Here is a 21745-nt window from a genome sequence, read left to right on the forward strand (position 1 = left end):
TTTCGAATTGCAAATACTTCAGAAGAGTGGTATTTAAAACAGCTTTTCCCACTGGAACCAACAAAAAAAAATCTCATGGAAACATTTCTATTGGCTTAAGAATTTATAAGCTCTTGTTTTCACAAAACTGACCTTGACCAAACAGCGTCCCTTTAAATTCTTAAATACCGATTCCTGGCTCAGTTGCTGTATTTAATTACCTGCACAAACAATAACAAATGAAAAGTTATTAAAACTGTATATGTGTACATTCTGTATTTCCACTTCAAGTTCAAGGTACCATTTGCCAGGTAAGTTAATAACAAAATTAGTCCTGAAATTTAACATAGAAACCCAAACCCTTAACAAAAATAGTCACTAGTAAACATTTCAATTAACTTTCTCCTGATGTCAAATAATGTTGCCACTCATATTCTATGGGCATTCACTTAAGGGTGAAGCTATGGTGTCTTAGTGGAAGTAATACCACAAAAACAAATGAGGGCATGTCTCAAAAATTATTTGTGATCATTGAAGTATCTTTTGATGAATAAAGATACATAAAAATAACATGGGTTATTTACAGTGTTTAAATGTATTGTCATTATACTGGTGGACTGGGTTTCTCTAAGTTGCTGACTCTTCTGGAAGGAGACTGTCTCTGTACCCACCCTTTCTTATACCTAAATGCTCATCACAAAGTTGAGGACAGCAGTCCTGAAAGTAATGCCACTGCACTGAGGTAATACAGGAAGACATCTGCCTTTAGTAGTGGGCAGTTAGTGGCCACTCTTCTTTTGTAATGATCTGTGATGCTTTAGGCATGGGAATAAAAATCTTGAACTTCAGCTTTACTCCCTGAGTTAAAGGAAAATGTCCATTGATCATTGGCCACAGAAGCCAGACTTCCAGAGTTCATTCCCAGGGACTGGCAACAAACCAGCCCCTGCAGGTTCCCAGCAGCCACACGCTACAGCTTATGGGGCAGATTTATAATAGAGCTTAGTACCCAGTAGTTCTCACTGGGATGTTTATGGCCAGACTTACAAAAGAGCACAGTGTGCTCAGCACATTTGAAAATTTGCCCACTTACTTCAGTGCCTGACTGGGAATGGAAGTCTGGTTCAGCTTGTGGGTACCCATGCTTTAGGGAATTACTTCCCCAAAACATCACGTTGAGAACTATGGCCAACTCATCTTCCTACTCTTCAGCAAACAGGAAGATTTCAGGCAGGAGTCGACCTAAAGGAGAACCAGGTTTGGAGGAGACCCTCTCAAGTTTCACACGTCATGTCACTGGACCCATTTTGGAAAATAAGTTACAAAAATGTAGTCAGCCCACTGCCAGGCAATCAGGATCTTCCTGTGGTTTCCAGGCCCTCCATTGACCATAAATAAATAATGCACTGGTACAATTAAAAAAAAAAAGACAGTGAGACAGTGTGAAAGAACAGATTGGCCACTGCATAACTGAGCTGTAGTCTACTGGCTAGAACTACAGCTATATGCTACCATTGGCTTTTGTCCCATAATATAAATCTGCCACTGCTGTCAATGGAAGTAGTCTGTTACAAAGACAACACTAAGAGTAAAATAGAAAATATACTTCCTTGCTGATTAGAGAGCTCTATTATAATTTATATGTGCTGTGCACTATTGCTGGTGTCAGCAAAGCATTTATGCCCATGCTTAACTTTCAGCACACAGAGGTTTAGGGCTGGAAGGAACCTCATGAGACCATCAGATCTAGCCCCCCACTCTGGGCAGGAAAGACTGCTGGAGTCAAATAACCCCACCAAGGTTTGCATCCAGTCTCCTTTTCAAGATCTCCAGAGTAGGTGCTTGCACAACCTCCACTGGGAGTCTATTCCAGAGTCTGGTCACATGAACCTGGAAGAAGTCTTTCCTTATATCCAGTCTGAAACCTTCTTCTAGGGGTTTATGACCGCTGCTCCTGGTTTTCCCCTAGGGCACTTTGGTGAATAGTTGTTTGTCTAGCCCCTGATGCTCTCCCCTGATATATTTGTAAGCTGACGCCAAATCTCCCCGGCATCTTCTCTTTTCAAGGTGGCCAGAAGTGTGACAGAAGGAGTCAAGGCTGCAAATTCTGAGAGGAACAAGAAGAGGAAATCACTTATTTGGGTTTTGATTTTTACTGAGGTGAGTAGTTTTTTTGGAAGCAATGAGAGTCTTTTCTTGCAGGCAGGGCTGCCAGTTCTCACAACTTCATTACAAGTCTTGCAGTACTGGCTATTTTTCTGAAAGTTCTGCTGCTTGACTCAAGAAAACTTAAGTTTTCCATTGAAAAAAAAAAGATGTAAAAAAAAAATCTGAAGTGAACGCCATCTAGAGTTTTAGAAACCAGGGGTAAAGAAAATAATCCCAAGGACACATCTACTCCATCAGTATCCATGTCAAGGATACTCTCTTGCCAACTCTTGCCCACTACCTCACAATAAAAAAGGAAGTACTACAGTCACAAATAAACTCACTCAATCTGAAGCTCTTACTGATACACTATACCAGGGGTTGTCAACTGGGGGTACGCATACCCCTAGGGGTACTTAGAAAGGCCATAGGGGGTACGTGCATGCAGGCAGGTGGGCAGGGATGGAGCCTTCCCAGTGCCTTCCCATACATTGCTTCTTACCTGGGGGAGGGGGAGGGAAACACTGGGTTCTGCTGGCCCCACACAGTACACCGGAGCATCTCCCTACCCCCCACCTCAGCTCAGCTCGCTCTCTGTGCCTGCTCCCAGGAGTAGGGCTGGGGGGGGGGGGAAGGGCAGTGGTGCTCCTCTGTGGGCTGCACATATGCAACCCCACTGGCTGGACAGAGGGAGGGGCTCACATGTAGTGGCCGCTGCCACCACCATCACCACTCTGCACCACTGCCACTAGCCCACAGAGCTGCATGTGCAACTGGCCGTGAGAAAGTGGTGTGGGGCAGAGGTGGCTGCCATATGCAAGCCCCCTGCCATCCAGCCATCTGGGCGGTGTGTGTACAGCCTGCAGAGGAGCACCACTGCCCTTGCCCCCCAGCCCCGCTCCTGGGAGCAGACACAGAGATACACTCCCCCCACGAGCCACCATTCTCCATCTGGCCCCTTCCCCCCACAAGCACTTACCTGCTGGGGGGGTGTCTGTGTGTGGTTCTGCATCTGCGTGTGTGTGTGTGTATGTTGTGTGTCAGTCTGTATCTGTGTCTGCATCTGCATATGTGTGTTTGTGTGTGTGTGCTTGCATCTGTGTGTGTGTTTGTGTGTCTGTCTCCTGCCTACCCGGTGGCAACAGGCACATGGCATCACACAGCCCTTGGGGGAGCAGCAGGATGCATAGTTCAGCCTGCAGCAGCAGCTGCCTCCATCCTGTGCGTAGATCTGGGGGGCACATGCTGCTTGGGCCTCTGCCATGGTGTGCACAGCAACGGAAGCCACCCCGCCAACCCCCTGGAAGAACCGCTATCGTGGCCCCGTCCCACACACTGCCCCAGCTGTGCAGTGCCTACCTCTGCTCCTACCCTAGCCACAGCCTCACTCCCTCCCTCACCACAGGGGCTTCGATCTGCCACCCCCCTCCCCCCATCACCCCTTAAAAACGAGATAAAAATATAATGGGGTACATGAGGTGAAACTTGGAGGCAGAAGGGGTACACTTGTTTAAAAAGGTTGAAAACCCTTGCACTACACTAAGGCAGCTACATTATTTCCATCTGGGGAGGTAGTGGGTATGGGCTGGGTGTGGGATGACTTACTTTTGATGCTCCCTGAATAGTTCCAGAGACTGTAGATGTGCCCCACGTGTCAATAAAAAAAAAATCTCTTAAAAATGTAGGCCAACCTCATGGTCTTTTGGGACATGAATCATGAATTTCAGACACCATGGGTTGCCATTACTGTGTGTGAGTCACAACTGCAGGCACTTAGTGAAGACCTGGCAAAGCAGAGATCAGTAAGATTAACAGAGAAAATGAAAAGGAATGCTTTCTTATTTGTGTTTCATTGATTATCTGGCCTGAAGTATTTTTTAACAATTTTGAAATGTCACTTTATGATATTTTGGTCATGTAATAACTTGCAGCTTTTAAACAAATCTTAGAACAGGGGTAGGCAAACCCCAGCACATGTACCAGAGAGAGGCATAGAAAGGCATTTTGTCTGGCATGCATGCCTCAGGGGCAGACAGCAGGGAAGCTCTGAGGGGCCTGATCCTTGTTGTGGAAGTGCAGCCCCAGCCCCTTCCCTGCCATTTGCCCCAAGGCGCACCTGAACCCACCACCAGCAAGGAGTCAGGCCAGGGTTCCACAGGGCAACTGCCTGCAGCCTCCCCATCACCTGCTGTGAGCAGCCCAGCCTCCATGGTGGGCAGCAGGAGTCTGCCCAGAGCCCGGTATGGCTGTGGCAGGCAGCCAGGAGGCTGCAAGTGGCTGCATTGGAGTCCGTGGAGCCCTGGGCTGGCTCACTGGTGGTGGATGCACACATGCCTCAAGGCAGATGTCAGGGAAGGGGCTGGGGCTGTGCTGCCACAACAAGGTTCAGGCCATTCGTGGCTCCCCCACCCTCCGCTCCTAGAATGCCAACAACTTACAAGTGGAGATTGTGGGTGTTTTTGGCACTCTGCCCAAAAATGTTGCCAACCCCTGTCTTAGAAGAACATATCAGTTCATTTTGAGGAACAAAAAAGTATGGGCTTTCCCCCAGAAAATCATTTTCTTTTACTATGTTACAGAAAGAAAGCATCATCAGACATGGACAGAATCGTGGCATGTGATGACAGTCAGGTGCTGCAGAAAAAGTTAATTTCTTATGTTAAGTAAGAATCTTTACTAGAATAAGGAAAACCAGGCTGCTCACAAAATTCTGCTGTTTAATGCCTACTTCTGCCTATTGCCTTCTCTATGTCCCCTTTTACCTGGCACCTGCCTTAAATTTGAAGAAAGAGGACACATAACTACACAAGTTGTCATAGGGATAGCTTTAAAAATATTGAAATGTAAAAAGTTCTCTAAAAAAAAACTGCATTCCTGTGGTGTTCCAAAAATACAGCTCAGTGAAAGGAGGGGAAGAAAGTGGCCAGGTGCTAAAAGAAATATTCAGAATCCTTTTCTTGTAATTTTTGTTGATGACCACAAGCCTTCTCTGTTATATATAAAAAAATAGAGCCCTCAGTTGGCACTGGGGTCACAGTGTATGAAAATGTGTTTGAAATCGCTCATTCCTATTTAATTTTATCTGGTCACATTCCTGGTTCCTAAAAATATAGCTCCCAGTAATAGTAGGGAAGGAGAAAGGTGACCATGTGCAAGAAAGCCCAGTTTGAAAACTGGCTTTTGATCCAACCACTGCGTTCTGGTATTGAACTATATCTGGAACCACGAGGGCTAGGGAAGAGGGGATGTGCAAGAAAGGTTTCAAGCGCTGCTTGTTACCTTTGCATTCCAAATTGGTTTGAAGCAATTGACTGTTGAAATCTGAACAGTGCCCCACTGTTTGTGAAGTAAAGTGAGGCACTGACGCAGGTGGAAAGTTGGTTAGGGGGCCAAATGCTGCCATTTTGGTTTGGCCTCATTACCAAGGCATAGTCACCTGATCTCCTCTGCTCCCTCACAACAGTATGCCACAGAAATAGTCCCTTCACCTCTGGATAGAACATTGCACTTTAAAAGAGCTGTCAAAATATTATCTCAGGTCTTTTTCAGTTGAAGTCTGAGATAGTTTCACTATTGAGCTCAGTGGCAGAAGAACCAGGGCCAAAAGAATAGGCTATCCTGGATGGATTAAATCAAGTATGTCAGCAACAAGAAAATCAGGGAAAGTATAGGTCCCTTACTGAATGGGGGAGGCAAACTAGTGACAGATGATGTGGAAAAGGCTGAAGTGCTCAGTGCCTTTTTCACCTCAGTCTTTACAGGCAAGGTCAGCTCCCAGACTACTGCACCTGACAGAACAGCTTGGGGAGAAGATAAGCAGCCAACATAGCATAAGAACAGGTCAGGTTCTATTTAGAAAAGCTGGATGTGTACAAGTTCATAGGGCCAAACACAGTGCACTCGAGAGTGCTAAGGGAGTTGGCCGATGTGATTGCAGAGCTGCTAGTCATTATCTTTGAAAACATGGCAATTGTGGGAGGTCCCAGATTTGGAAAGAGACAAATATAGTGCCCATCTTTAAGAAAGGGAAGAAGGAGGATCCAGGGAACTACAGAACAGTCAACCTCACCTCAGCCCCTGGAAAAATCATGGAGCAGTTCTTCAAGGAATTTCTTTCTAAGCACTTAGAGAAGAAGAAGGTGATTGGGAACAGTAAGCATGGATTCACCAAGGGCAAGTCATGCCTGACCAATCTGATTGCCTTCTATGATGAGATGGCTGGTTATGTGGATGAGGGGAGAGTAGTGGATGCGATATAACTTGACTTCAGCAAAGCTTTTGATACCGTTTCCCACAACATTCTTGCAAGCAAGCTAAAGAAGTACAGGTTGACTGAATAGACTGTAAGGTGGATAGAAAACTGTCATCAGGCTCAAAGGAATCAATGGCTGGATATTAAGTTGTCAGCCAGTATCAAGTGGAGTGCCCCAAGTGTCACTTTTGTTCAATATCTTCATCAACGACCTGGAAGACAGGATGGAGTGCACCCTCAGCAAGCTTGCAAATAACACCAAGCTGGATGGAGTAGTAGATACACTGGAGGGTAGGGCTAGGATTCAGAGACCTAGACAAATTGGAGGATTGAACCAAAAGAAATCTCATGAGGTTCAACAAGGTCAAGTGCAAAGTTCTGCATTTAGGACAGAACAATCCTGTGCACAGGTACAGGCTGGGGGCTGACTGTCTGGGCAGTAGTTCTGCAGAAAAGGACCTGGGAGTTACAGTGGGCAGTACTCTGAATATGAGCCAAAAGTGTGCAAAGAAAGCCATTGGCACACAAGCTGCATTAGTAGGAGCATTGCCAGCAGATTGAGGGAAGTAATTCTTCTCCTTTATTTGGCACTTGAGAGGCCACATCTGGAGTATTGTATCCAGTTTTGGGCCCCCACTACAGAAAGGATGCAGATAAATTGAAGAGAATACAGTGGAGGACAATGAAAATGGTGAGGGGGCTGGGGCACATGACTTATAGGCTGAGGGAGCTGAGCTTAATTAGTCTGGAGAAGAGAAGACTGAGGGGGGATTTAATAGCAGCCTTCAACTACCTGAAGGTGGTTCAAAAGGATGGAGCAGGACCGTTCTTAGTGATGGCAGATGACAGAACAAGGAGCAATGATCTCAAGTTGCAGCAAAGGAAGTTTAGGTTAGATATTAGAGAAAACTTTCTCACTAGGCATGTAGTAAAACAGTGGAAGAGGTTACCCACAGAGGTTGTGGAATCTCCATCCTTGGAGGTTTTTAAGACCCGGCTAAACAAAGTTTGGCTGGAATGGGATAGCTGAGGATGGTTCTGCTTTGAGCAGGGGGTTGGACTAGATGACCTCCTGAAGTCCCTTCCAACCCTAATTTTCTATGAATCTAAGTTTCAAGAAATCAATTTTTCAAATAATGCTGGCCAAAAAACTCAGAATTAGTTAATAGAAATGGAAGAGATTTTTTTTCACAGAAACATGTTTTGATCATCCATAGAACTAATAGAACATTCTTGCCTTTTGATTTGTTTTCTACAACTTTTCATGGAAAAAATAACCAATTTTTTCAACTAACTCTGTATGAGAAAAGGATGGCATCACTGCTAAGTTGACATCAAAACTCTGAAATGCTTTAACTTCCTTCCCATTTGAGTTATTCTCCAAAGTTCTGACCATTGCACAATTATTGCTTGCTTAATTATGAAAGAGATCTGAACATTTAGTGGAAACAAAAGGCATCATATGGGAAGAGAAGGAATGATACAGAATTGCAAGGAGTCCTCAGTCCTTAATGGGAGATAGAAGAACCTTTTCAAATCCCAAACCCTAAATTCATGGGAGAATGATTAAGGTCCCACTGCTACAGACTCCTCTCTGGGTCATTTAATTCCAGTGACCTGGAATGTAGGTGGACCAGGTATGCTCACTGGCTCTCACATGCATTTGCTCACAGGGATCTGACTGCAAGAGTGGAATATACATTTGCAGTGTGTAAATAAAGAGCTGTGTTCTGATCCATGAAACACTCACACTTCAATTGATGGGGAGGGCATTGCCTGAAAAAAAAAAAGGAAGGAGTATAGGATTTTAGCTCCAAAGCCTTGATTCAGGTCTCAAATTGATGCAAATCTGGAATAACTTAAAGGAAATCAGTTAAACCTTTGTAAGAGAAGAAATAAAGTCAAAGGATGGAAACTTCTTAGGTTTTGGGAACAGCAGTAGACAAATGATCTTTTAATTCAGCTGTATGATCTTATCTCTCGAGCACACACACACCCATGCTAGTGAGGTGAGCTAGCTGTAAATCAATGATCTGGGTTGGCTGGTGATTTCCACATCCCACCACAACCTCAATCCTCCAATGGAGAGGAATCAAGAAGATGTAAGGGTATAAAAAAAAATTCAACCACATGTTGATCCCTAATCCTCTATAGAGTCCAAAGATATGTCATCTCTTGCAATAAGGTGCCATATGAAACACTGGCTGCCACAGCTTTGTGCAAGCTTTAAAAGATGTAAATACAGCTCATGTCCTATATGACAGACTTTTGCAGTAGGTGCTAGAAGTACATTCAAGTGAGTGTGATACTTGCATTTGTGTACAACTCCATCAAAATAAATGAAAGCAAGCTTTCAAACAGGAAAAAATTAATGTGATAGTCTCAGCAATAAGCATTATCCTTGGCAATAAATACTGCCTATGGAACTGTACCCTTGGTTATTACAAGAGAAGAGTAGTATAGCAAGAGATGTTTTCTGCTCTAAGGATCATTCTGTCACTCTACTGAAATCTTTAACAAATTGTTCCCATATGTAGATGAGAGGTTAATTCAGAATTGCTTGCAATTGGTTTTTACCAAAATGGCTATTTTGTCCCAGCTGACAGATCATTGATATCTTGAGTCTCCTAAACAAGGGGGAATCCTAAAGGTTACAAAAAACAAAAATAACCAAAAAGCAGCCTTTGTGTCCTACTACACATCATATAAGTCTCCTACCATGTGGACTTACTGCACCCAGGAGGCACATCCTGTTCCAGATTTAGAATTCCTTACAGCTCAGACTCAGTTTCTTACCTAATATGATATAGGTTTGGGAGGGATTTAGAAATAAAAAAAGCTCCTAATCCTTGTTCCAGTCTTTCGGTCTTACTTGAGATGTTAAAACAGTAGGCGTGTAACTCAGCTCAGAACAAGAAATGCATCATTTGACCTGAACAGCAGTGCCACTTGCTGGGCATAGGAGAAATCACAGTGTAATTTCCTATGCTGATCTATGGCTAAATAATGGTGCTAAAAATAGATCAATGGCATTTGGTTTTCTCTCTCTCTCTCTCTCTCTCTTTCATTTGCAAACTTCAGCTTTCAGTCTTACCTGCATTTGTTTTCATTTCTTCTGGCTTTATGTAATTGTGCTTCTAGATTGTGGTATACTCAGCAATTTTTTATGATTCCCATAATAAGCACTGTACTTATCATAACAAAAATGCTTCTGATTTTAACTAATGTACTCCATCAAAAATGTGAGGGGAGGGAACCAATAAGTAAGATATAAAGAGATGGATTGGGAACTGAATACATAAAACATAAAAACTTTGGAAGCTTTTGAATATAGAGACACTGAGCTTCAATCAAAACTTAATTACTTTGCACTACTTATTTAAAGTTATCTTTAAGTTAGTACATAAAAAGTTACATCCTCTCAAATCAGAAGAAATTAGTTAAGAGTCTTACCAGTGTTATCAGAAGCATCTGGGTCCATAAATTGCCTGTTTTTTCTTTCTGTAAATAGTAGAAAATGAACACAGAGTTTTTAGACCTTTAATTTGGAGATCCATTCCCGCTCCCAAAAACATACCCTTGGCTCCAGAGGGATTTGAATGTCCATGTGTCAACATGTACCTGTTTAAAAACATCTATCCATGAATGATTTATAATTCCACTTTGCCAAAACATATAGAAAAGTGAGGGCCTGTCCATTGTGCATCTATACAAACACTCAGACTAAAGTTATATATTTTGGCATATAAGAGTAACTTGCTTACTATTAGAAAAACAGTACATTTACAGTGAAAAACTTTACCCACTGGTTTAGCATACCCTCCTTTTGAAAGTCTTTATTCCACTGCTTTTTTATACTTTTGGATTTCTTCTCTAAGAAATTCCTGAAGTCTTTGTAACCCTTCTGTCACATAGTGCTAGCACAAGAAAGTTCAATTATCTAGGGACTTCATCTGAAAAAAACATAAGCAATAGGGCTGTGCAAAACAGCACCATTTCGCTTCAACTTCTGTTTCAACATTTCAATGGAACAGTGTTTAGTTTAGTTTAGTTTAGTTTAGTTTTGAAAGCACTGTTCCATTTCATTTAGTTTCATTTCATCAAAACAGTTTTGGTGTTCTGACACTGTTTCAAGTTTTGCCAACACCTCCAGAGGAGTCCAGCAGAGCCTTCCTGGGGGTGTGGGTGGGAGGCTGCTGCTGCCGCTGGGAGCTGAGCCCAGTGAAGGGAGGTGGAGCGCAGCCCTGGCACTGTGCTCCGCTTCCCTCCACAGGGCTCAGTTTCACAGGCTGGGAGCCGCTGGGTGCTGAGCCTGGTGGAGGGAGGTGGAGTGCAGCCCTGGTGCTGCACCCTGCCTCCCTCCACCAGGCAGCAAGTCACTAGGTGCTGAGCACAGTGGAGGGAGGTGGAGCTGCTTGCTGCCCAGTGGAGCAGTTTGCTGCCCGGTGGAGGGAGGCAGCATTCACCGCTGGCACTGCACGCCACCCCCCTCCACTGGGCTCAATGCCTAGTGGCTTGCTGCCCATTGGAGGGAGGTGGTGTGAGCAACCGGCGCTGTGTACCACCCCCTCCACCAGGCTTAGCACCCAGCAACTTCTCTATGGTGAGAAGCGCCTACCCTGACAACAACTGGCATGCCAGTTCCTGCAGAGGGTAGGGGCCGTCAGCTTCGACCACAAGCTCTTCCTGTTGGACCTCACACTTCTGAACTGGGCGGTGCTTCTGGCTTTCTACTGTGGTATGGTATGAGTCTGGCAGGTCACCTTCCACCTCCAGCCCTGGGTCCAGCACCTGCAGTTCTTGGAGCTGCTGAGGGAGCCCCTGGTGCACAACCCAGCCCTGAGGTGCCCCATGCCAAGCCTGGCCTCCGCCAGCCTCATGGCCTCTCTCATCCAGGTGCATGTCCTCCACCTGAAATATCTCCTTGACCACACTCGGTCAGCTTGGCTCTCAACCCAGACCCTGACTGCCCGGCTGGACATGCGCTCCATCCACAGCATGGGCCATGTCCTGTGTGACATCCAGGCTGCCCTCCCGCTGGAGGCAACGGCCGCCCTGAAGACCATCTTTCTACTGGGTCAGGTCAAGATGGCTATCCTCAAGAGCTGCCGCAACCAGGAGGATGATGACCTGCTCCTCATAGGTGGAGACTTTAATTGCACCATTGACGCCTCGTTCGACCGCATGGGGTCTGAGCTTCACCTGCCCTCAGCCCACAAGCTGCAGTCTGCCCTGGAGACTGCAGGCCTCGTTGATGTTTGGCGAGCCCTGCATCCTGATATGCGCCAGTACACCTGGGCCAGGATGAGTGCCAGTGGTCTCACCATGGCCTGCCTTGACCGCCTTTATGTCACCAAGCACCATCTGCCACTCCTGTGCAGTGGCCACATCATTCTCTTGGGCCTGTCAGATCACAGCCTGGCCTGCTGTGACCTGAGCCTGCTGGGGAGATTCTGTGTGCAGGCACCGTATTGGTGCTTCAACATCAGCCTGCCTCGAGACTCCTCCTTCTGGGACTGCTTCGCCCACTTTTGGCAGGACTGGGAGGCCACAAGACTGATCTACTCCTCCTGGAAACTATGGTGGGATGTGGACAAGGTACAGATCTAGGCCTTTTGCCAGCAGTACACCCAGCTGGCTACAAATGAACTTCACTGCCATATCCGGGAGCTAGAGGAGGATGTGGCAGAGCTTGAGGCCACCCTGCTGGCAGTGATGCCGTGCTGTGCGAGAGCCTCCGATTCTGCAGGAAATGCCTGAGTGACATGGCAGAGTGTGGCTTGCTGCTAAGAGATGACAGAAACCAACACCCTAACTTGCTTCTTCTTCACCCTGGAGTGGCGGGAGGCAGTGAGCAAAGTTTTAGATCACCTCAAGACCCCCGAGGGCCGGGTAATCACGGACCTGGGTGAAGTACTTGAGCATGCCGTTGCCTTCTATTGTGACCTGTTTGCAGCCGAGTCATCCTGCCCCGAGGCCAAGTGGGAACTCCATGAGGGCCTGCTATGTCTCTGTGCCCTGGAAATGAGTGAGCAGGAGCGGGAATTGTGTCTGGAGGAGCTGACAGCCACCGCAGCTGGCCTTGCCTCCAGCAAAGGCCCAGACCTCAAAGGGTTACCTGACAAGTTCTACAAGAACTTTCGGCCTCTCCTCGGCCCCTGCCTCCTGTGTGTTTTCCAGGAAAGCCTTGCCAACGAGGTCCTGCCAATCAGCTGACAATGGGTGTCGAGATCTGGTGAAATGGGAGGCCGTCCTGTGCCAAAAGATACATTCCAAAGGGCTCAAACAGGTAGCCTGACATGCTGTCTAGTGAGGCCACTTGTTCCTGAGCCATGGCACCAACCTCAGTGCTAGGGTTGTGACTCTCCTATTCCCACAACTGCAGCTTGACATGGCAGAGGTGTGGGAGGTTGTCCCCGGCTGCCTGCTGACTCTCTGCATTGCATGAGTGCAACATCACCTGCTACTCATCAGTGTCTATGCACCCACTGATGGCCAAGAAAGGGTCATTTTCTTTGAGACCGTGGCCATCCTAGGGAACTGACACAGAATTGGGGAGTGAGAGAGGGTTAGCCACTGAGCCCAGAGTGGGAAGGATAAAAGACACTGAAAGCAGCCTCAAAGGGCAGCAGCTGGCCAGGGAGCAGGCTGCCTGGAGTTACCAGGGGTTAAGTAGCCATCGGGAAAGCCTGGAGCAGGGCTCTTCTCTGTTTGTATGTTTGTTTGCTTGCTTGCTTGATCATTTGCTTTGTTGCACAAGCCGGCAGGCTCTGTGAAGCCTCTGAAAGATAAGAGACAACCAAAAGATGAAGTCTGGAAGCACCACTGGAAGACAGCTAAGTGCTAACTTGTTTGTTTAACTTCTTTTGTTTGTTTTGCATTGCTACCAAGCCTGGGTGGCCTCCAAGTATTATCTACTAGCCTGGCTGCAGCAGAGGCAAGGGCCCTGAACAGTTGGTGCTTGGCCAAAGCCAACAGCAAAAGTAAAACTGGTCAGCTCGACTAGTGTGACCAAACATACCCTGCTGTGATCTGCCCAGGCTCTGCCCTTAGCAGCCTACAGTATAATACTGTGAAGGTGTCTGTCACAGTGTGATGTTATGATGTAATGGCATGGTGCTTTTGGTTTGATCATGATTTCTCTGTCTTTGCTTTGTAAATTGCACCTGGACCCCAGAGGGACCAGCTTTTTATATCCCAAACCCTTGAATAAAGTAGCTAAAAAGTAAAGAAGTAAAGTCCTTCCTTCCTCTCCCTCTCTGTCTTTTTCCCTTTCATGCTTTTGCCCCAGCACTCACTTGCAAAAGATGTTTTTGATGCAGAGTTCTTGTCCATACTTCATGTGACCAAGATTTCATTATCTGCCAAATTAAAATATAGCATTTTAATAAAAGGCCCCTAACCTGTCAGAACAGAAATGCAAATGAGGTCTGGTCCAGTCAGTCCTTTCTCCCTCTTAAACAACAGAGGGCTCCCTGGGCCTAGGGGCCTTTCTCCTCCTGCACTTCTTGGGCAGTATCAGAATGCTTTTTTTCCCTGTTCACTCACAGGTATCACTGAAATCCCTGTTCCTTTGGGGCTTCAGGCTACAGGACATTTCTCATGTGATTGGTCCTGTGAAAGTGCTTTACAGCCATGCCCTGACAGAAGCATATGGCTGCAGACTGCCTTAAGTCTCCAATCACATGACAAATTAAACCTCATTATATAAGAGCTCAGATGAAGGCGCTTCAGAGTGGAGCAACTTCATTAACTTCTGTCTGCTTGGGCAATTGACCCCCACCCCTGGTGCTGCCTGCACAATGGAAGTGGGGGGAGAAAGAAAGGGAGGGAGCTTGGGCAGGGTTTGCCCACTTGCACTAGAGGTGGGTGGGTAGACTGGAGCCCCCAGTTCAGGGGGCCTTTCACAGAATAGGCTGAGAAAACCCCAGCCCAAGCTCCTTCCCTTTCCACCCTCCTCCCATCACACAGACAGTATTGGAGCTCAGTGGGGAACAGGGCTAGGGGAGAGAAACTACAAACAGACAGCACCTTGGCTGGATCAGCTCCAAAATGGAGCTCAATCCCCCACCCTTGCAACCCAACAGCAAACATCTGTTGAGTCAGGAGGGTCAGTCTAACACGTGGCACTTTCTGTAAAGCACCGTAAGTTAGACCAGGGAGCTGCATATCTGTCAACATCCTTAGGTGTGCAAAACAATTTTGCCAGTTCCTGGGAACTTTGTCCAGCCACATAGCTTAACCCAAAACTCCCTGGGGGCAAAGGAAAGATTCAGTAACTTTGAATCAGGACCCAGGAAAAACTGCTGCATACATTTGATGGTAAACAGAGAGATGTTTTATCTGTGTATAGGTAAGGCATAATTCAGGGCCACGTGGAGATACCCAAGCTAGCTTTCAATAACATAGTTCAGATACTGGAAACATATGTTAGTGTTTCACTGTTCCCAGGCTAATTACTTTTGAGAGACTGGGGCACTGGACTGCAAGTATAGAGCTTCTTACTTTTGATAATGTTACAGATAGATGTAAAATTTGCACAGCTTTCTCTTCTGGCCTTTTACGTGTTTCTGTCTACATGCAGTTGTAAGTTTGACTTTCATTCCAGACCTGAATTCAGCTATGAGACTGAAGCAAAATAAGTGTTTACTGAAGCAAAATAAGTGTTTACTGAATTTTTATCTCCTGTGCATATATCCCATGGCCAGCACCCACATAGACTGACAGCCTCCAGCTTCATCATGCTTTGTTTTCCTCCCTACTGCCTGCATCACCACTAGTCTCCAGTTGCTTTCTTGACTTCCTTTTGTTTTGTCCATTAAAATTTCACTCTTTTCTCTTCCTATTTCCTTTTGCTGTTACCAGTGCCTGGCCACACTTCCCTCCCAGCTTCTCTCAGCTTATTCAAACTTCAGGAGACATGACCCCATTGCCACAGCTTTACAGGGCTCCTTTTCTCCACTTATAACTACCCCCAAGGACATGAATGGGTTTTAGAAGAGCTTTCACATCCTGTGCACAATTCCTTTTATTGTTATTTTTGTTCTGGGTGGGACATACAGTGCCCAGAGAGAAAAAAATGCGGCGAAAACTTCATATTCTCAGGCTTGCTCACAGTTAGACTCCCTTTAGCCTGCCCATACTCAGGACCTGACAATAAGAAAATTTAGCCCTGTGTGATTACTAAGGGCCAGATTCTATTCCACCTATTAGGTCTCTAAGTCAACTTGGAACTATTCTATTCCACCCCAAGTCCCGAGAATCCATTCATGCATTTATTTTTGCAACACACTGTGATCTTACCCTTTAGGATGAGTTACAAAAATCCAGTGAAGAGCAAGAGGAGGACCCATCCACCTTTTGCATTACCTGTTTTTCAGGGAATCAAGTAGGGTAGAAAGGAATTGCATGTAAAGTGCCTACATCCACTTACATGCCTAATAGGTGGAAGAGAATCTGGCTGCAATCATTCACATACTGGCTGAATTTTGAACAGAGGTGGACCTGTCAGACAAGAGCACACATATGAGTGTAAACTTTTGAACATAGAGCTATGAAGAAGTTCTTGGGCTGGTCTAGGAGGGAAATCTGCACTCCCTGTGGGTCTAGTGGGTGCTGCTGTGCGGACAAGAAGGGCATCGGAGGATGGTGCTGCACTATTAGAGACGAGTGAATGGCTCTTGTCTCAATAGTACCCTTGCTAGCATGTCTCAACATGCACTTCAAGGGAGGATGCCTGGAAATGGTGGCTTCCTCCTGCTCCAAAACTGGCACACATAACAATCAATGTGCTCTTGCTGATGGACAAGTTAGGAATGTCTTCATTTAAGTCTTTTGAGCTACTTTATGTAGAACCATTGTGAGATTAGTATTGCTCCCTACTCTTTCCAATTGGGAGAAGGGGAATGGGTTATAAGAGATATGAAAATCTGAGTCAGCTGTACTGCACTTCTGCATTTAAAATATTAAACATATCAGTTTGAGGGGGCCCTTTGTTTCTATTCACTGCATCTTGATCTAAAAGTAACAATATTATATTTTAATGTAATAGATAATAATAATAAAGACTTTAACCACATGACTATCTGTTTTAATATTAATTAAGCAAATAAACAGGATTAAGTTTTATGCTAACATTGAAAAGTTAATGCAATCAATGCAAAAGGATACAACACAATGTTTTCTGTACATTTATTATAAAATATTACTTACATCCAATATCAAAGTGGTACTTGATCCATTGTATAACAAAGTTTGAGTCCATAAACAGTGTACATACAGTGACTATCTGCCTTGCTTTTTATTTCAATTAGAATTCCCTTTGGACGGTAAACAAATGAATGTAAGGATGTTGAAGATACAAATATTTAGGCAATAAAATTAAGGCTTCATTCTGTTCTTAATGCTCAAAAGTATTTCCTAACAATGCTAGTGAAAATTAAAGAACAAATTATGAAAGAACACAGGCCTCTAAGTGTGCAATCTTCCCAGCCCCTACTCTCTCCAGAAAATACCAGATTTAACGTCCATATATAATTACTAGTTAATATTGTGCTTTCCCTTTTTTGTATTAATTCAGGTTCCATGTATGGCAAATCAGTTTCTCACTCAGTTTTCCTATTTAAAGCACCATCTTAGTATCATTTTACTTCATATTGAGCAAGCCCCAGTTGAAGTTCTGAATAAAAAGAGCTGGACTTATACTGTGTATGTGGTAAATAAATTAAAAGGTAATCATTCTTCACACAAAAGTCCTGCATATAGTTGATTTGTTGCTATCTGTTTTAATAACCATCCTGACAATCATTGTCATCATAATCACCAATGGGTTTGTTGTGATAGACATCAAACATTAGCTTTCTGTTTTCCATATCCATGCTCCTGGGTAAGCTGTCATCCTCGAGACTGGTTGATTCGTTCGTAGCATCCTCTCGAGAATGACTGTCTCTTTCTCTAGAGTGACCGTAGCTGTCCATTTCTCTAGAGTGACTGTAGCTGTCCATTTCTCTAGAGTGACTGTGCTCCTCTTCTTTGGATCCACTGTCATAGGTTTCTGCAGATTTGCTATCTTGGCCTCGCACCTCTTCAGACCTGTCATTTTCACGTGATTCACTGCCAACAAACTCTTGTGATATGCTTTTGCTCTCAGCTGATTTACTGTGTGATACTCTGCTGTCATCAGAAATGGAGTCATTCTTGTCCTCTTCTGACTCCATGCTGTCTTCTGTGGATTTGCTCTTCTCTCGTGATTTGCTTTTATCTCCCTGGTCTTCCGCAGATTCACTGTCAATTGATAATGGCTTGCTGTCATCCTCATAGGAGTCTCTGTCTTCTTTAGATTTGCTACCACTATATTCATTTGATTTGCTCTTCATTTCCTTGTAGATTTTCTCATTTTCTTCATGGGATTCCCTGTTCTCTTCACTTGATTGGCCAGTGACATCTTCTCTGGAGTGGCTGGTGACATCTTCCCTTGAGCGACTGACATCTTTCCTCGAGTGGCTGGCAACACTCTCTTCAGAATGACTGCTGTCTTCTGAAGACTGGCTCTCCTCTCCGGATTTGGCTTCATCTGCTTCCATGGATTGGCTATTATCCTGCTCTATACTGTCATCCTCTCCTGAGATATTATCATCAGTTTGGAACTTATGACTGTTGGAGTGCTCCACCGATTTACTAATGCCATTCAGCTTAGCTTTGTGGGGCTCTCTACTACTCTCTTGACTGCTCTCTTTGGAATGAATGGCACTGCGGGTCATTTTGGAATTGCCACCCTCACTCTCAAATATGGATGGGTCATCCCCTTGCATCCCTTCATCATCAAAATCATAGCTCTCCTTGTGGCTAGTTCTGGCACTGTCACCGATATTTCCTAAGCTTCGGTCATACCTGCTAATAATGTGATTTCTATACTCTCTACTGTCAAGGCCTCTGCTTTCACTGCTGCTGCTGCTGCTGCTGCTGCTGCTGCTGTCACTGTCTTTTTTCCTAACAGCAGTATCTCCATGGCCTCTGTGATGAACTCCATTATCAAATGCAGTATACTCATCTACTCCATTGGGATTGACAGTGTAACTAGGATCTTTTCCATTTGTATCTCCTTGATTCTCATCAAAGGTGTCATCTCCACTGTCATCCTCCTCATCTATCAGATCATTTATTTCCTTATGGAACTTCTGAGAATAGAATCTCTTGGTTTTGTAAAGGGGTCCATTGTCTTCAGTGTTATAATGTTGTTTTGGTTCTTGACTGTAACCCGTATGATGATCTTCACGGTCATGAAACTCATTGACATCCTCCTGTAAGTGTGGAGAAGGGAGGTTACTATAGTCAGCTGTATTTTGCAAATACTCTAATACATATACACATAACCATCATGGTATTTAACCGTACACTTAAATGCTAAATCATGTAGGCTCAATAGTGCTATCACTTACACCTAGCTCATTCCATAAAAGTCCATGGCATTACAGATATATAACAAGAAAACAGTTTTGCCCTGCATGGATTAAAATGTACAGCTAAAAAATGACATGCTGCCCTCAAATGCACTGTGTTGCTCTACGTGGGCTAGCTCCTGAATCAGAAGCATAATAGCCACATTCTCATACTGCTGCAAGTAGGTTCCTGTGGGCTCATTGGTTCTGTTTCTCAGTGACACAGACACAGAGCTACACTGTTTCCAGGAGGCTGACTGCACAGAGCAGCACAGTGTGTTTAGGGACACATCTGCCTGACATGGTAAGTGTGTAGCATAGAGAAGCCTAAATATTTTTCCCTCATAGACAACTGGCATTCATAGCATTCACAGCACCTGACAAAGTAAGCTGTCATCTCTGAAAGCTCATGCCAGCTAGCTTCTAAGATGTCACCCTGCCCTTCTTTCTGCCTAACTTCAGAAAAACCACTTTTCTATATCTATTAGGAAACCGACCTTCCTTCAGGAGATGTTTGTACTCTTACCAGAGAATATTCATCTAGCTCTTCCAGGGCCACAGAATCCTTTTGATAGACCCAATTTTTATGTTGAGCCTGCTTAATTCTGACACTATCATCATCATCATCATTGTCCTGAGTGATACTTTCATCAACATCATTTCCATTGAAGTCTTCAGTATGACGTTCACTACTATGGCTAGAAACTCCAACAGGGTAGTTATTGCCTTCATTGCTTTCATGTAAAATGCCATCCTGTTCATGTTCATCAGCAATAGAGTCCCTTACTTCAGTTTCTGTACTGTCATAAGGGCTGCTGTCAGTGTCTTCACCATCCTTCTCAGCAGGACCTTCTTCCTGATTCATACTTTCTTCACTTGTTGCATACTGCAGGAAAAATGACATGAAAGTAGTTTGAGTAAGACTACAATAAAACTTGCTTACCGTTACATGGGGAGCATCATGTCCACTTGTGTAAAATAACCTATTAATTGCATCTTTGTGGTAGGTAAGCAGCAAAGACTCTGTTAATCACCTATGCCTGTGAACTACCTTTAATTGTTTGTAAAGAGTTTCTGCTTGCCTTATGCTAATGAATATTTATTCATTTATTTATTTATAAGAATGCTTTTTACTTATGAATGTATTTATAAGAATATCTACTTATTTATTTACTTCATTGGGCTAAAAGGATGCTATTTCTGATTTAAATATCCTTGCTTGAAAGTGCTCAGAGACATGTTTAATTAAAATCACTTTTATCTAAATTTGAGAAAAATAAAAGACATGTCATGATAGTTATCCTGAGGGCAGCTGATATCTCATATGAATCAACCTGTGGAAAGAAAGCCTTTTTCAGAATTACATCCAGAAATTGATCAAGATGGTAATCTTACATATATTTGATAGAGATGTTCAAAACAGAGGATTTAAGTCACAGGAAAACCGAAACCACACGGGCATACAGCAGGGCTGTGTGAAGCTTCGGTAGCTGATTTGAGTCGGAGGAGATTCGGCCCAATTCAGGGACTGAATCTCCAAATCTGAATTTAATCAGGAGACCAAATAAAAGCTCTGAATCAATTCAAAGCATCCAAATTGATATCGAAAAACTTTGGAAAAAGATTCAGCCAATTCAGAGATTTGGCCATAAACTAAACAGGCAGCTGACAGCTGCCTCCAGCTGGTAAGTCAGTTGGGGTTGGAGGGGGAAGGGGGCATGTGGAAGGAAGGGATTGGGGCTAGGGCTGGGACAACCTGCCCAGGTGGGCCAGGGAGCACATTACTCAGGGAAGGGGGTGGGGAGGTGCAGGATGCAATGCAGCAGCACTGGGAGTGGAAGCACTACCCTGCTGCTGCTTACCCAGCTGGGGCGGGGTTGGGGGGGTGGGATGCAGGTGTGGCTCACTCCAGGTATAAGGGGGAAGCAGCAGCAGGGCATAGCTCCTGATCCCAACTCTGCCACGCCTGCATCCCACATTGCCATGCCTGCATCCCATGCCCCTCGCACCAGCTGGCAAGCAGTGGCAGGGCAGAGCCCCTACTCTGAGCGCTGATGCAGGTGCAGCAGTGCTGGGAGTGGGGGCCCTGCCCTGCTGCCACCCAGAAAGAGCTGCACCTGCATCGCACCACCCCTCCCCATGCCATCTGGACAAGCGGCAGCAGGGCAGAGCCCCCACAGCTACCCCCGCTGGGGCAGAGGCAGGCACAGCCAGGAACCATGGGAGAAGACCCCATGGCCGCCCTTCCTGGCCCCATCCCCCACCTGGCCCAGCCTCCCGACACATTTAAAAAAAAAAAAAGCCTGAACTCACCAGCTCTGTCAGCAGTGATTCAGGCATCTGGATGCTAATGGCAGAGCCCCCCCCCCCCCAAATGCAGCATTGGGTAGTGGGGGGCAGCAGAGATCACCCCCCCACACCTGGCACCCTCATAGCAGTTGCCCCATGGCACGAGTGCAGCACGGCTCAGCAGGGCACCACACACTGTCTGGGATCTGGGGCCACTGGGGCTGAGCACTACCACGCTGCAGCTGACACATGGAGCCACCCCAGCTCCCAGGCAAATTGAACAGGGAGCTGGGGAATTGAACTGGTTTGATTCCCCAGCCCCTGGTTCAATTCCCCAGCTCCTGGTTCAGTTTGCCTGGGAGCTGGGGCAGCTCCATGCATCAGCCAGAGCCTGGCACTGCTCAGTCCCAGTAGCCCCAGCTCCCAGACAGTGCAAAATGCCCTGCCGAGCTGTGCTGCACTTGTGCCGTGGGGCAGCTGCCACAAGGGTGGCAGGCAGGGGGGGGATCCCTACTGCCCTGCACTGGGTGGGGCTCTGCCACCAATGCCCAGAGGCCCTGATCACCACCCCTGCAGCCAGTGAATGCGGGCTCTTTTTTTTTTCTTTTTTTAAGTGCTGAGTGGGGGATGGGGCCAGGCA

At 45.5% G+C, this 21745-nt stretch overlaps 1 protein-coding gene across 1 annotated transcript in view; it reads right to left on the reverse strand.

The window, feature by feature from the left end:
- Positions 1-16555: 16555 nt before the first annotated feature.
- Positions 16556-21745, reverse strand: part of LOC109304109 (dentin matrix acidic phosphoprotein 1-like) — a 13825-nt gene continuing 8635 nt past the window's right edge. The window contains exons 4-6 of the mRNA XM_019526615.1: positions 20118-20150; positions 19343-19702; positions 16556-18678 (exon numbers count right to left, since the gene is read on the reverse strand). Coding sequence (XP_019382160.1) covers positions 17164-18678; positions 19343-19702; positions 20118-20150 — 1908 coding nt within the window. The 3' untranslated portion in view covers positions 16556-17163. The remainder of the gene's footprint in view (positions 18679-19342; positions 19703-20117; positions 20151-21745) is intronic.

This window comes from Gavialis gangeticus, unplaced genomic scaffold, assembly GCF_001723915.1.
Source record: "Gavialis gangeticus isolate Ggan-Ray unplaced genomic scaffold, GavGan_comp1, whole genome shotgun sequence".
Lineage (NCBI taxonomy): Eukaryota > Metazoa > Chordata > Crocodylia > Gavialidae > Gavialis > Gavialis gangeticus.